Here is a 14,712-nt window from a genome sequence, read left to right on the forward strand (position 1 = left end):
CAGGGCCTGCACTAAGTGAATCACTTTGTTTAGTGAAGTGTAAAAATCAGTGAGCACTTTGAGTAAAGGAATAACGATATCAGAGTGATAAGTGCTCATACACAATTCTGTAATAGAGGCATTATCACACTTATACTGTTGCTGACATTTTATGAAAAGTATTGATTGGTATCAGTAACAGTTCAAAAGAATAGTGTAGTACTTTCTTCTCAGATTATTGTAGTGTTCTTCATATTATGTTATGAATATTAAAAGACCATGATGTAGTTTCATAGCATTCTGGGCTGCGGTCTCTATGAAAAGAGTACAAAGACTTTGAACATATGAGGGCACACTGAAAATGCCAATATTTTATTGAAAACTCTTAAGGCTTTTTTAGATATAACAAACCTTATTAACATTGTACATCTTTGTTCTTCATGTCTACATATTTGCTGTTCTTGGCGGCCACATGGCTCCGAATGTCGGTGTGCAAGAAACAGTGTATTGTAATTGAGTTTTGAATTCAAAGAGTTTGTCCACACCTGGAGCACCCTCTCCTACACCATGACAGTGCATCAGTCATCTTCCATATCAGATTTTCATTTGTTTTCAAAACTTAAAGAACACCTATGAGGACATCACTTGGACAGTGAAGAAGTTGTGCAAGCAGAGGTGAGATTGTGGCTCCATCAGTAGAGTAAAACATTCTACAATGATGTTGGCAACAAATTGGTCTCATGTTGGGAGAAATTTGTTCATTGCCATGGCAACTATGTTGAGAAATAAATATGTATCCTTTAAGGGTAAAGATGTAGAATGAAAGTAATGTGTGTTTTATTTAAAAAGTGTTGAGAGTTTTCACATAAATTCAGAGGCATTACTTTTCAGCGGGCCCACATACTTGTTAAAGGACTAAAATCAGTTTTTATCCTCCTGAGCCATTTATTTTGAGATGGTGATGGAAGTGTGTCACATTGTACCTGTGATACAAAAATAGAAATCAAAGGTAAGTAAGTATTAAGTTTATTCTTATAATTAGTTCCAGAGCTGATGCTTCAGTAGTATACCAGTAATGTTCTACCAGAAGATGCTGAAACTTTACTTCTTTATGCACATGAAGTACTTGTATTTGTGTGTGTTTTTAACAGCATTTAAAACAAGCATTGAAACAAGTTACAATTGGTGTAATTCACTCTTCCACAAATATACTGCAGCACATATGCAAAACAAACAGTTGATTTTGTTTGTTTAATGACATATCAATTCATACTGATTTTATACATTTACAGTTTCTAATGGTTAATGGGATAACACTACTTGCAAATTAATAAACTGTTTTGCAAAGGAAAGAACTAACATATTGGAAGGTACAGATCCGAACTAGTGAATTGTTTCCCTTGCAGGCCACACTATATAGAGTATTTAAGTAGAATGATCCGGAATGCTGGCTTGGATACTGTAAGTGTACTGTACACTGATGATCTTGAAACGCTGGTCAGGCGAGCCAGCATACGCTTGCCACCGCGACCTTATGGGACTCCAGAGGAGGTGTATCGTGGACGATTGCTCAAGGTGCGTCTCTCTCTTTGTTTGATTCCACAGGCCGCACTACATAGAATATCTAGTTGGGCTGGTAGTACGCAACAAGGTGGACCCTGTATCGATATTTGATGTGGTCGACGTGGTGCAAGAACTCCGGCGCAGGGGGAAGCCTCTGCCGCCAAGAGCTGAAGGTGCAACAGACAACCAGTACCGACAACTGTGTGCAAAGGTCGGTACCAAGAGAAATAGAAATTAGTGTGTGGCTAAAAACTTCACTGGACTATAAAACGTAACTATTCCTAGGTTAATCATTTATATTGGGGTTTGGGTACTCAACCTTTCTGAAGATCTGTCACAGCTGAAGTCCTAAGTTTTCAGTGACTGTAAAATTGTAACTTCAGAAAAGTTAAAATTAAAATTCAATTTTGTATTATGTTTAAATATATTCATTATATGCAGAATGAGATTTTCACTCTGCAGCAGTGTGTGCGTTGATATGAAACTTCCTGGCAGATTAAAACTGTGTGCCCGACCAAGACTCGAACTCGGGACCTTTGCCTTTCGCGGGCAAGTGCTCTACCAACTGAGCTACCGAAGCACGACTCACGCCCGGTACTCACAGCTTTACTTCTGCCAGTACCTCGTCTCCTACCTTCCAAACTTTACAGAAGCTCTCCTGCGAAGGCAAAGGTCCCGAGTTCGAGTCTCGGTCGGGCACACAGTTTTAATCTGCCAGGAAGTTTCATATTCATTATACTTTCAAAACAAAATTAAAGTATTATTACAAAGGAAAACAATACTTACAATACAAAAGGAGCAGCTACATGCTCACTGCTCAAAAACCAAAACCAGACTGACTTCCTTGTGCCAATATGGCTACCCCTATATATATAATCTGAACAATCCTAGGCATTGTTATAAAGGGTTTTTAATAAAATTACAATTAAAACTCTCATCCTAAAACCAATGACATTTCAATAATTACCTTGACTATTATATATTAAACACAGGAGTGAATTCTAGTGTATACATTAATTGAAGGGTGTATAAACTCTTAGATATCAAATGTTAACAATACACGTGCTACACTTACTAATTACAGAAGATTCATACCATATAAAATGTTCCTACCAATTAACGGACTTCCACACATTAGTGTAATTAAGATTCCATAATTATTTTCTTTGTAACTTTTCCACAAGTACATATTTGCATACACCTCTGTGAATAATTACTGTTTATGGTTAAAATCTGTGTGTTTTAAATGGGTTTCAGTTAGACTGTTACATTTCAACTACATTACAGATCAATGCTGTTATACATCTATGACACAAGCATATGTAAGTCTAAAAATTTGCTGAAGCAGGGAATGCCATTCTCTAAATACATTGAAGCTATGGAGCATTGTTTGCACAAAATGCTGGAGAAAATGTTTTTACAAAAAATTATAGAAAATTGTGACAAGGTAATTCAGTGTTGTACAAAAAACACCTTATCTGACATTGTTTCTTTCAGATTGCTAAACGGAAATAATTAATTGTGAACTGTTTAATGCATAATGAAATAGAAAATATCTTTAAATATTTGTGCATAATGTTGAAGTCTACTGCTCTTTGCAGCTTTACAGTGATACGTAATGACACAGGCATGCCGTGAAAGCTAATAAACTTTCCTGAAACTAAAATGGAAAATACAAAATAATATGCATATTTTATACTTATATTTAAATTTAAATCATGAAAGGAAAGAGTCGCCTAGCCGAGAAGAAATGGTTATCAGTTTATTGTAATTCTCACTATGCCTTTCAAGATAAGATGTATTCTTTGTAAGTGATGCAAATAATGTTCATATTTGTAAACTGGTAGTGTGCTGTGGCTGTGTATGGTATAAAATAATGTCAGATACGATGTGAAACATTATGAACATCAAATATCCAAAATGAGCCTTTGACCACCATAAGTCAAGATCCAGTAAAGAAATTATTCTCATCTTTAAAATAATCAAGATTTGGCTATAAAAAAAATCCATAGTTTATCATCATAAGACCAGGTGAATTAGAAGAGCAAATTCTCCACTTTAATTTGTGGTACAGGATCAACTGGAGGACTTATTGCCACATAGGTAGGCAGGTAAAGAATTCATATTAGGCACTGACTGTTCAGTATTTTTGAAGCAGTATTAGTAATTGATCTGTCAATATTTCTTAAGCAGTCCCTTCATTAGGAGATAAGATAATTAAGAAATATGTATGATAAATGAAGGATATAAAGGTGTGCTAGGGGCTGAGCTCTGAATCAGGTGTGAGGCAAAATTCAAGCGAAGACTTGGATGTGACAATGGTATCAAATGTTACTTTCAGGAAAGTCCCTCCAGTTTTAGATTTCAAACATACTTTTTCTGTCCTCAGTCAACTTCTAGCTTCTCCAGCTTTACTTCCCTGGTTTATGTACTTAAATATTAAAAGCTAAATGGTTCAGGGTTCATTTAATATCAGATATTAGAATAGGATGTTTAAGGGATAAGGTACATGGGTCACAAATTTTTTTGTGGCTTACAGAGTTGCTGTAGATTGTTTAATTTCCATAAGAGGTGGTCAGTTATGGCACCAGCTGTAAGTTAGTTGTACAAATTACAGCTTGTTCAGCCTACTGTGAGGTTGCTAGTCCATTTATTTTATCATGTGTATATTTGGACTGAGGAAGCAATGGAGTTTGAATGCAAATCAACTCTTTGGTTCATTTGTACCAAGGTTTCACAACTCTACACCTTTCCAATGCAACAGTTTGCCACTGTTTTAAGAAGCTCTGAGAGAAGGAAACTTTTTTGATGACAAAAGTTAGACAAGACAGCTACAATCGAGACCACTGAATAAAATGTACCATGTAACACTACTAATCTTTTCTTTCCTGTTCTGCTAGTAAATAGAGCAAGGGAAAAATGACTGTCTCAATGCCTTCATACAAGCCGTAATTTCTCTTACCGTATCCTTGTGGCCCTGGTGCAAAATGTATGTTGGTGGTAGTAGAATTCTTCTGCAGTCAGCTTCAAATGCTGATTCTCTAAATTTTCTCAATAGTGTTCCCCTCTGGGGATTCCCATTTGAGTTCCTGAAGCATCTTCACAATACTTAAATGTTAATCAAACCTACCATATAAAAATTTGGCAGCCTGCCTCTGAAGTTCTCTGAGAAGATTAATCCGACCTGGTGGGGATCCCAAACACCTTAGCAGTAATTAAAGAAAGGGTCACACTAGTATTCTATACATGGTCTCGTTAACAGATGGGCTTGCATTCAAGAGGATGATGCTTCAAATCCTTGTCTGGCCATCTAGATTTAGTTTTTCTGTAATTTCCCGAAACCACTCCAGGCAAATGCTCAGACGGTTCCTTTGAAAGGGCACAGATGATTTTCTTCCTCATCCTTGACACAATCTGAGCTTGTGTCCTTTCTCCACTGACCTAGACATCGACATGACATTAAAGCTGTATTAATTTACATTTTTCTACATTTAGATCTGTCATTTGTCATGTCAACTAGAAATTTTTTCCAAGTCATCTTGTATGCCCAGTGACGACACATTCCTGCACACCACATCATCAGCAAACAAATTGCTGTTTAATCTTTCCATCAGATAATTTATGTATACAGAGTATACATTGCCCTGGAGCACTGCAGACAGTACCCTTATCTGTGATGAACACTTGCTGTCCAGGACAATGTACTGGGTTCTATTACTTTAAAAGTCTTTGAGCCACTCACATCTGGGAACCAAAACTGTATGCTCATACCTTCATTGACAGCCTGCAGTGTGGCACCATGTCAAGTGCTTTTCAGAACTCTGGGAATATAGAATCTGCCTGATGTGCTTCATCCATGGTTTGCAGGATATCATGTGAGAAAAGGACAAGCTGAGTTTTGCACAAATGATGCTTATGCTGATATGTGGACAGAAGCTTTTCCATCTCACGGAAATTAATTATATTCAAACTGGAAATATGTTCATAACTCAGCAGCAAACCAATGTTAAGAATATTGATCTTAATTTTGTGGGTCTATTCTTTTCCCTTCTTAAGTACCAGTGTCACCTCTGGCCTGTGCTTTTTTTTCCATTCGCTTGGAACTTTGCGCTGGGTGAGAGATTTGGGATAAATACAAGTTAAGTAAGGGACCGGTGTTATAGAGCCATCTTCATAAAAACAAAATGAGATTCTATCCAGACCTAATGACTTGTTTTTTTCTTTTTCAGTTGCTTCTCTAGGTAAGGGGTGCCTATTACTACGTCCTCCATGTAGGAGTTTGTGGAATGATCAAATGACAGTATGTTTGTACGATCTTCCTGAGTGAATATTTTCTTAAACATGAAATTTAAAACTTCAGAATTCTTTTTGCTATCTTCCATTGCCACACCAGACTGGTCAATGAGTGACTGGATAGAAAAAGCCTTCGACCTGAACAGTGATTTTATGTAAAATCAGAATTTTCTTGGGTTCTCAGCAAGATCTTTTGCTAAGATACAATGATGGTAGTTGTCATACACTTTATGCATTGATCTTTTTACAGACACACACATCCCTACTAACTTTGGCCTGTTGTCATTTGCTCACTCTCTTTTGAACCAATAGTGCAACAGTATTTGCTTCCTCAGCATTTTCCTTATTTGGTAGCAAACCAGTTACCCCAGTGGACCTTTTCAATCCTTAATCCACTTATGTAGCACATACTTCTCCAGTGCACAATTTACAGTGTGTTTAAACTTTGTCCATAATTTCTCTATGTCCATCATACTGGAACTGAATAATGTCCATTCATGGTCTAAGTGGAATGCTAACAACTGCTTATATGTTCTTTCTAGCAAAAATACCCTCCCAGCCTTCTTTGATTGATTTATTAGCGTTAGTAAGCATTGTCACTATGATGACTTCACAGTCAGTAATCACTGTCTCTATACTGACATCGTCTGTAAGATTAGGCCTATTTGCAGCTACAAGGTCAAGATATTCCCATTGCATGTGAGCTGCACACAACAGTGCACAGAAAACGAGTTCAGAAGCACTTCACACTGTCCGTACCACCTGCAATGTATCCATAAATGTCCCAGTGTATATTTGGCATGTTAACGTCACTTCCAATCAATACCGCATGATCTGGGCATTTTCATGCTACAGATCTTAGATTTTCTTTGATTGACTCTGAAACTACCACAGCAAAATTTGGTGGCTAATAAAAACATCAAACAATTAACAGGGTTTCATCTAGACCTGGTTAAACATATCCAGATAACTTGGCAGTCACACTCAAATTTGACCTCAATAGATAGAATATTTTTGTTGACTGCAATGAAACTCCCCTTCCTATGGCATTTAATCTGTGTCTTGGGAATACATTCCATGACTCATTAAATATTTCAGAGCTTTGTACTTTGGATTTCAATCAGCTCTTGGGCCCAAGTATAATTTGAATGTGACAAACTTCCTGGAGGATAGTACATTCAAGAACTTTATTATGAATACTTCGGCAATTTACTGTTGAAATTTTGACAGCTGAAGTGTCTTCAGTCCGTATACAATCTGATTTCACCATCTGCAGGAATTGGCAAGCGTACATCAGAGTATCTCAAATGACTGCATACCTCAAAGAGCTTCATGTGCCCAAGTATGAAGCCAATAGCCTTCACCACTTCTTCCAGCTGCCCATATAAACTGAGGATGGCCTCAGAACCCAATCAACAAGCATAATTGGTATTGACGTGAGCTACGACTTGCCTACAACTGCACCCTGCGCACTCAACAGCCACAGGCAAGGCCTCCTCCACATTTCAGATAAGGATGCCACAACCCCCTCCCCTCCATCCCCGCCCCCTCCCCCTGCCCCAGCAGACATATCGAGTGCATGTTGGTTTTCTTTCCAGCCCTGAATGCCATTTCCCTAAGGGCCCCCATAAGATGCCTAACATTTGAGCTTTTGATAACTACCAAACCCCTCCCCACTTGTGCCTGATGACTTTAATTCCTTTGTTAAGATTCAATTGCTGCAAGCTGTGCTGTATGCAGTGTGGCTTAGTGGTTATTGCCACTGGCTGGCATGGTGTGTGTTGCCAATTCAAACCCAACCACCAGGAATTATTTGTTATTTAGTATTTATCATTTCTGGAAGGTTCTCAAAATTTCTTATGTTTGCGAGGCTTGTATTTTCTGGAATATTCAGAGTTTGTATGCACAGTGGCATTATCTGTCCAAGAGGCCAGTCTTTTACGGCTGTAAGAAGACATTCATAATAAACAATTTTTTTATTGCTAAGTGTTGCACTTCACTGATGTTCCTGTGTTTAGATTTGGACTTGATTTTGGTTATGATGTGACACTGTTTGGTGGAGATGCTGGGTACTTCAAATTATCTACTGCACTGTGTTTCCAATTAAACTAAAAAAAAACTAAAACTCCTCCCGAACTCCTCCTGGCTATGAAGGCCCAGTGGTACCAACGGGCCGCTGTGTCATCCTCAGCCCATAGGTGTCACTGGATGCAGATATGGAGGGGCATGTGGTCAGCGCACTGCTCTCCTGGTTGAATGTCAGTTTCCAAGACCGAAGCCACTACCTCTCAATCAAGTGGCTCCTCAGTTTGCCTCACAAGGGCTGAGTGCACCCCACTTGCCAACAGCACTTGGCAGACCAGATGGTCACCCATCCAAGTGCTTAACTTCGGTGATCTGATGGGTACCGGTGTTACCACTGTGGCAAGGCCATTGGTATGTTTCCAATTAGGCAATGTAAAAGCCATTGCCCACATGGACAGGAACCAAGATATAAGCATTATATTGCTCCCATGTTTTGTACATTCAGGACACTAATGGATTCCAAAACAGTCTGGAGACATTGGTCAGGATGTCATGAAATGGCTGAGAGGATTTGATCAAGTTGCCAAAGAGAAGAGGAGGGATGCCATGATGTGTGTGGCAAATCTGTATTTTTACTTGGATGACAGCCCAGCAGAGGAAGAGAAGTTCATTTCCTGGGATAAATTGCATGCCAAACTGAAGAACACATTTGGCAACAGTCAGCAGTAACTTCACATAGTGGAAGAACAATTGAAGAACAAAGTCCAAATTAATGACAAAATGACATGGTCGTACATACTGAATGTTGTTTTCCTTTGCAGCTTTATGAATCCAAATATGACAAAAGTCGACAAAATCTTACATTTGATGAAAGAAACCATGGAAGACATGTACCAAGCTCTTCTGTTAATGGAACAATAGAAGAATTCATCAAGTGGTGGCAGCACATTGAGGAAATGCAATGTAGGAAGGGGGTGGGGTGGGGGAGGAGTTGGTTGAAAGAGATATGACCTCGAGATATGATCTCTGCAGCCCTAGCGGAACACCATCGTGACGTCACTTCACTCATATGCCAAATTGTAGGAGAAGAGATACAGCATTATTTTAAGGCAGCTGGAAATATCAGACTGCATAGACAAGAGGTATATCAAACTTTAACATCAATCTTCACCACCAGTAGAACACACCATGAAAAATGGACTCAGACTTGGATTTATACCACAGCTATCAAACAACCCACCAACACAGGTACAGCTGTTTCTCCACTATGTATAATGCCCCGCAGAACAACAGACCTTTGGACGATGGAGGACAACATGCCAATCTGTTTTCACAGTGGACACCAAGACACATTTTATGTTGCTGCAGAGAAAGAAGTCAAATATTTGATTACTATTACACTGCAAGACATTAGCCATAACAACAGTCCCGTTCGCACCAGTTAACTGCATATGATTACAGCCAAACTATGGGACAAAGCTCATTGCCGTATCCTGCACATGGTCATTCCCCCACACACCATAGCTGTTCCATGTTGCTGTACAGTTACCGACTGCTCACCTACCTGCCGAATTCAGGAAAATGAAATGAGGCAACCATCTATGGAGATGAGGCCACTGCCAATGGAAATCCTCCATGGATGACAGTCAGCAAGATATCAGGAAATCTCATCAACACTATCGTTGATGGCCAACCTGTCCTGGTGCTAGTCAAATCAGGAACTTCCTTTACTGTAATATCAAATGCTTATTGTTGACAGCTAAAGAAGACTATATTCTGTTATATGAAAACAACTGTGCTGGAAGTCACAAATGGGAAATATATGCAGGAACATGCATTGCAAGAATAGCTATCATTGACAGAACACAGCCATATGAATTTGTCATTTTGTCAGAAAGTGGTCATAATGTTGTTCATGCATGGGGCTTCTTCAGAGCACCACAAGCCATCAGACTGTGGAAGATCAGAGCTCCAGATTGACAAAACTATTTGAAAAAGCACACACTACAAAGATTGCTCTGGAGAGTAGTTTGCTTTTGAAAACATTATCCTGCCATCATCAATGAGCTGAATTCCAGTAATCAGTTTAGATGCTCAGTTAAGCTCTGAAGCTTTTTGCAATCAGCAAAAGCTTCAGAGCTTGTCAGGTTCACAAAAGAAATCTAGATGCCTGTGATGACCATAAGAATTGTAGATGGTCAAGGAGAAACTTTGTGTCACTAATTATCACAAGCAGTCACAACACACTGCAAAAGGTGTGTGTGTGTCTAGGGCAAGCTGAACCAATCCAGGAAGGGCAGCTTAATGCCACTGATGAAGAATCATGCTCTGCTACCATTACAGACAATGCAGTGGAGTGGAGAAAACACAGACCCACTGTACATGGTAAAACACCATATCAACATTGGGGATTGTCCACAAATCAGCCAGCACTCATAGGGTGTTGGCTGAACAATGGATAATCTGGGTGTGAAGGAGGTGCTGCAGGATGACACCACTGAATTGTCAGTGCCCTTGGTCTTTTACCGTGGCCTTTGTGAAGAAGATAGATGGCACTTGGTATTTCTGCATTGATGCCAAAGACTGAACAAAATCATAAAATTAGATCTACATTTGCCACACTTTGATGACATCCTAGACTGCTTGAGATAAGCAGTGAATTTCTCAACTATGGACTTGCAGTTGCCAAACTGAGGTTGATAAAGCTAACTGGGAAAACTCTGTCTCAGTAACTCATGATGGCCTCTAAGAGTTCAAATGTATGCCAGTTGTACTACAGAATGCTCCAGCCACTGTTTTATGGTGGACGATCACCTGAAGAACACCTAAGCTGCTTCACAACCATGCTTAAGTGAGCTCTGTCTGAAACTGAAACAGTGCCTCTTTGCAACCAAAAAAGAAAAGTAACAAGTTTGGGGCCAAAAAAGTAACAAGTTTGGGGTGCATAGTGAATGGCAATGGAGTCCACCCAATCCAGAAAAAATAGGAGCAGCCACAAATTTTCCAACTCTTCAGCATGTTCATGATCTGAGAAGTTTTCTCAGAATGTGCTCATATTACCTGCGATTGATAAAGGACTTACGTATCATGGCACTTCTGTTGCAAGAACTGCTAGAATGTGATATCAAATTTTCCTGGAATGAGGCGTCAGGAAGATCTGTCATTTTCCTTATGAAGGTGCTAACATTTTCCCCAGTCCTAGCACTGTATGATGATAATGCCAAGAGAGAACTTTGCATTTCCACCAGCGATGGGATAGATGAAGATCTAGTACAAATACAAGAAGGTTCTGGAAAGGCGATACCTTATGCTTCCAGAGCACTTCCCAAGTTTGAGAGTAATTATTCTACAACCAAGAAAGACTGCCTTGCAGCTGTTTGGACTCTCAACAAGTTCCAACTATATTTATAAGGAAAACCCATTCACCATTGTGATGGACCACCTTTCTCTATGATGGCTGACTAGCCTGAAGGACCTGTCAGGTCGACTGGTGGATGGGCACTGAAGCTTCAGGAATACATCACAGTGGTACACAAAACAGACACAAACACAAGGATGCCAACTGCCTTTTTGGTCTGTGGTGGAACAAAATATCGTGGACAAGATTAAAGACATCACTGCATTAAATGACATTGCCACTGAAAAGAGTAAATTTCAATCATTGCTGAAAACCACAAAAGCCTTGGGGAATTAGGAACCAACCAAACAAGAATTCTAATTAATAAACAAACCATTGTGTATGACGATTTGCGACCCAACTGGACTGAAATGATTGCTCATTGTCACATATCATGTACGGTCCACTATCCTGAAGTTTTTCATAATGCTCCAACACGTGTTCATCTGGGATTTGTGCAGACTCTCAAGAGGATCAGATGCAAGTTTCACTGTCTCCAGGTCTCTATTGATCCATTAAACACTATGTGAGGAATGCCAGTGACAGAAGCAAATAACATAGTTAATCTGGGGCATCTGATACCAACTCCACATGCAAAAGCATCTTTTTTTGCAGGACTAGGACTGACCTCTTAGGAAGCTTCCTGAAGTTGACAAATGGATAACAGTCTGCACTGACTGCCCCACTCACTATGTTGCCACCAAAGTTGTGCTGACTGCTGAAGCTCTCGAAGTGGCAAGGTTCATGGTAAAAGACATCATTTTGAAGCACGGAGAGCCCCTTGTGATGAGCTTGGACCACAGAAAAGTTTTCCAGTCGAGAATAGTATCAGAGGTAATTCTCATTGCGAATCATTCACAGGAACACAACTCCCCCCCCCCCCCCCCCAATAGTCTCACAGAATGCTTTAATAAGATGTTAGCAGATATGCTCTCACACATTAATGTCAAACAGAGAGATTGGGATACCATTGTCACATCCACATACAATATGGCAAAGCAAGAGGGCTTTACACCATTCTTTCTGTTCCACAGTTGTGGTGTGAGGCTGAAACAACAATGGATACAATGTTTCCATTTTAACTAGGTGATACTCAGGAAGACTACATGAAACAGCTCATTAGCAGGGCCAAGAAGCAAGACAGTTAGCTCACATACAGATCCTGGATGTCCAGGAGAAAGCTAGGTCACATAAGGACCCTGAAAACCCACGAGAAAGACCAAATGCGCTATAACACCAGGCCAGTGAGATACAGCTCAGGAGAGGTGGTATGGATTTTTATGTCTTTGTGGAAAATGAGACCTTCAGAAAAGTTACTGAAATGCTACGTTGGATCATACAGTATCCTTTGTCACTTGTCAGACATCACATGTGAAGATGAGGTCATGAACTTTCATCAAGAAGGCAAAAGCACTGAAACTTTATCCATGTCCTCCATGTGAAGCCCTACTACAGTCCTGAAGAGCAGATCAGTGGGGGCTTCTTGTTCAGGGATACTGAAGACGTGCTCAATAACTGTGTAGCTTTCATGGGAAGGGCTATCTTCTTTACATTGCCTTGCATAGTGTTTAATGGATTGGTAGAGACCTGGACAGTGAAGAGGATGCAACAACATGACTAGAATATGAGGAACTGCCAGTGCTACCATGCAGATGACCACTGATGAGATCTAGATCCAGAGTACTGTAGTCAGCTTCACTGAGAACTTCTGAAACAGTGGATTGCTGTTTCTCTGGGAGATGGAGCAATGCTGCAAGCTGAGCTGCAATCAGTGTGGCATAGTGACGAGGGTGACAGATTGGCATACCGCAGGTCGCCAGTTCAAATCTGACCACCAGAAATTATTTGTTATTTAGTATTTATCATTTCTGGTAGGTTCTCACAATTCCTTACGTTTTCAATGTTTGTATATTCAGGAATATTCGATATCTGTATAAATAGCAGTACTCTTCATCCAGGATGTTGGTTCTGTTCAGACTGTACATCGGTTTTCGTGAAAAATGTGGTTTCAGTGCTAAGTGTTACACTTCAGTGATGATCCTGCTTTCAGATTGGGTCTTGATTCTGGTTACGATGTGACACTATATAAAATTATTAAATGAAATTATTTGCCGCTGTTGAAGCCAAGTGAAGCACTTTACAAAAAGTGATTTTTACATCTTCCATCTTACAACTCTTACCTCAAATGTGTTCAATTTTAAAAATTCCACAGCTTCCTTAAATAATGAATTTTGTCTAAATGAATACTACCACTGAACTCATTGTTCAGTGATCAAAACTTCACATTGAAAGTTATGTAAAAATGTATAATCAAATTTACAGTTCTTGGCAGCCATAAGTTTCTATCATAAACACAAACTAAACTATTAAAACAGAAAAAGCAGAACAAAGCACATGAATGCTGGAGAATTTATGCAAGTCAATTTGTATATAAAGCTGCAAAAGGCAGCTATAAATTGGGGGAAAAAAAAAACTGTTTTCATAACTGTAAATGTGTTGGAAAATTTAGTGGGCTGGTAAAAATGCCTCTTCTAGTTGTAACTAATCATTACATAATGAATTAAATAAACAATATGTCTTTTAAGATAAGGTACCATTTTCTTTTAATAATCACTCATAAAACAGTGTGCTCTATAGCTTATAGGACATTTACTTCCTTGCAAATTATTAAGAGACATTGAAGGGTGAGTTCATGACAATAACCTGAAATGGTTTCATAACAATCTGCATTCTCATAGACTATTTTATAATTTCTTTTACAGATCATCCAGGAAGAAATTCCACTAGAATGAAGAGAGCAAATGCTGTTTGCTGGGGACATGGATCAAGAAGAGAAGCAGCATTTGAACGTCAGAGCAACTTTATACAGTTTTTATATTTTATACATAGATATAGTTTCATAAAATTCAGTATTTGTTGAACTGAGAAGTATTCAGTGTACAGTACACTTTCAGAAAACAGTAAAATAAAAAAATTAAACTTTATTTTCTGTTGTGTTGTATTTACACAATCTCTCTCTCTCTCTCTCTCTCTCTCTCTCTCTCTCTCTGTGTGTGTGTGTGTGTGTGTGTGTGTGTGTGTGTGTGTGAGAGAGAGAGAGAGAGAGAGAGAGAGAGAGAGAGAGAGAGAGAGAGAATGTTAAATAATTTGTTTGAAACTTTTACTGTCATGCAGTTGGAGAGCACCTCTCTTATCAACAGCAAACTTTCCTGATCACTGTCTTGCCCTCTACTTCTTTGTTTCCCTTTAACTTCCTACTCTTAATGTGTTCAGGTTAAAAGAGCATAGAAATTAAACTTCTCATTATAACAATAAATACTGACTGACTGGGGGGGGGGGGGGGGTTGCTAGTGAAGAATAGAAAAGAGAAGGATGATTCAAAACAGAATATTGGCTTGGTTCTAACAAACCTGAAGCTGAGGTGCTGTTGAATGATTTATTTCAAAAACAGTTTG

General features: G+C 39.1%; 1 protein-coding gene across 1 annotated transcript in view; it reads left to right on the forward strand.

The window, feature by feature from the left end:
* LOC126157305 (E3 ubiquitin-protein ligase lubel) overlaps positions 1-14,235 on the forward strand; it is a 441,950-nt gene extending 427,715 nt beyond the window's left edge. The window contains exons 22-23 of the mRNA XM_049916367.1: positions 1,585-1,753; positions 14,020-14,235. Coding sequence (XP_049772324.1) covers positions 1,585-1,753; positions 14,020-14,049 — 199 coding nt within the window. The 3' untranslated portion in view covers positions 14,050-14,235. The remainder of the gene's footprint in view (positions 1-1,584; positions 1,754-14,019) is intronic.
* The last annotated feature ends 477 nt before the right edge of the window (positions 14,236-14,712 follow it).

This window comes from Schistocerca cancellata, chromosome 2 (assembly GCF_023864275.1).
Source record: "Schistocerca cancellata isolate TAMUIC-IGC-003103 chromosome 2, iqSchCanc2.1, whole genome shotgun sequence".
NCBI classification, from domain to species: domain Eukaryota; kingdom Metazoa; phylum Arthropoda; class Insecta; order Orthoptera; family Acrididae; genus Schistocerca; species Schistocerca cancellata.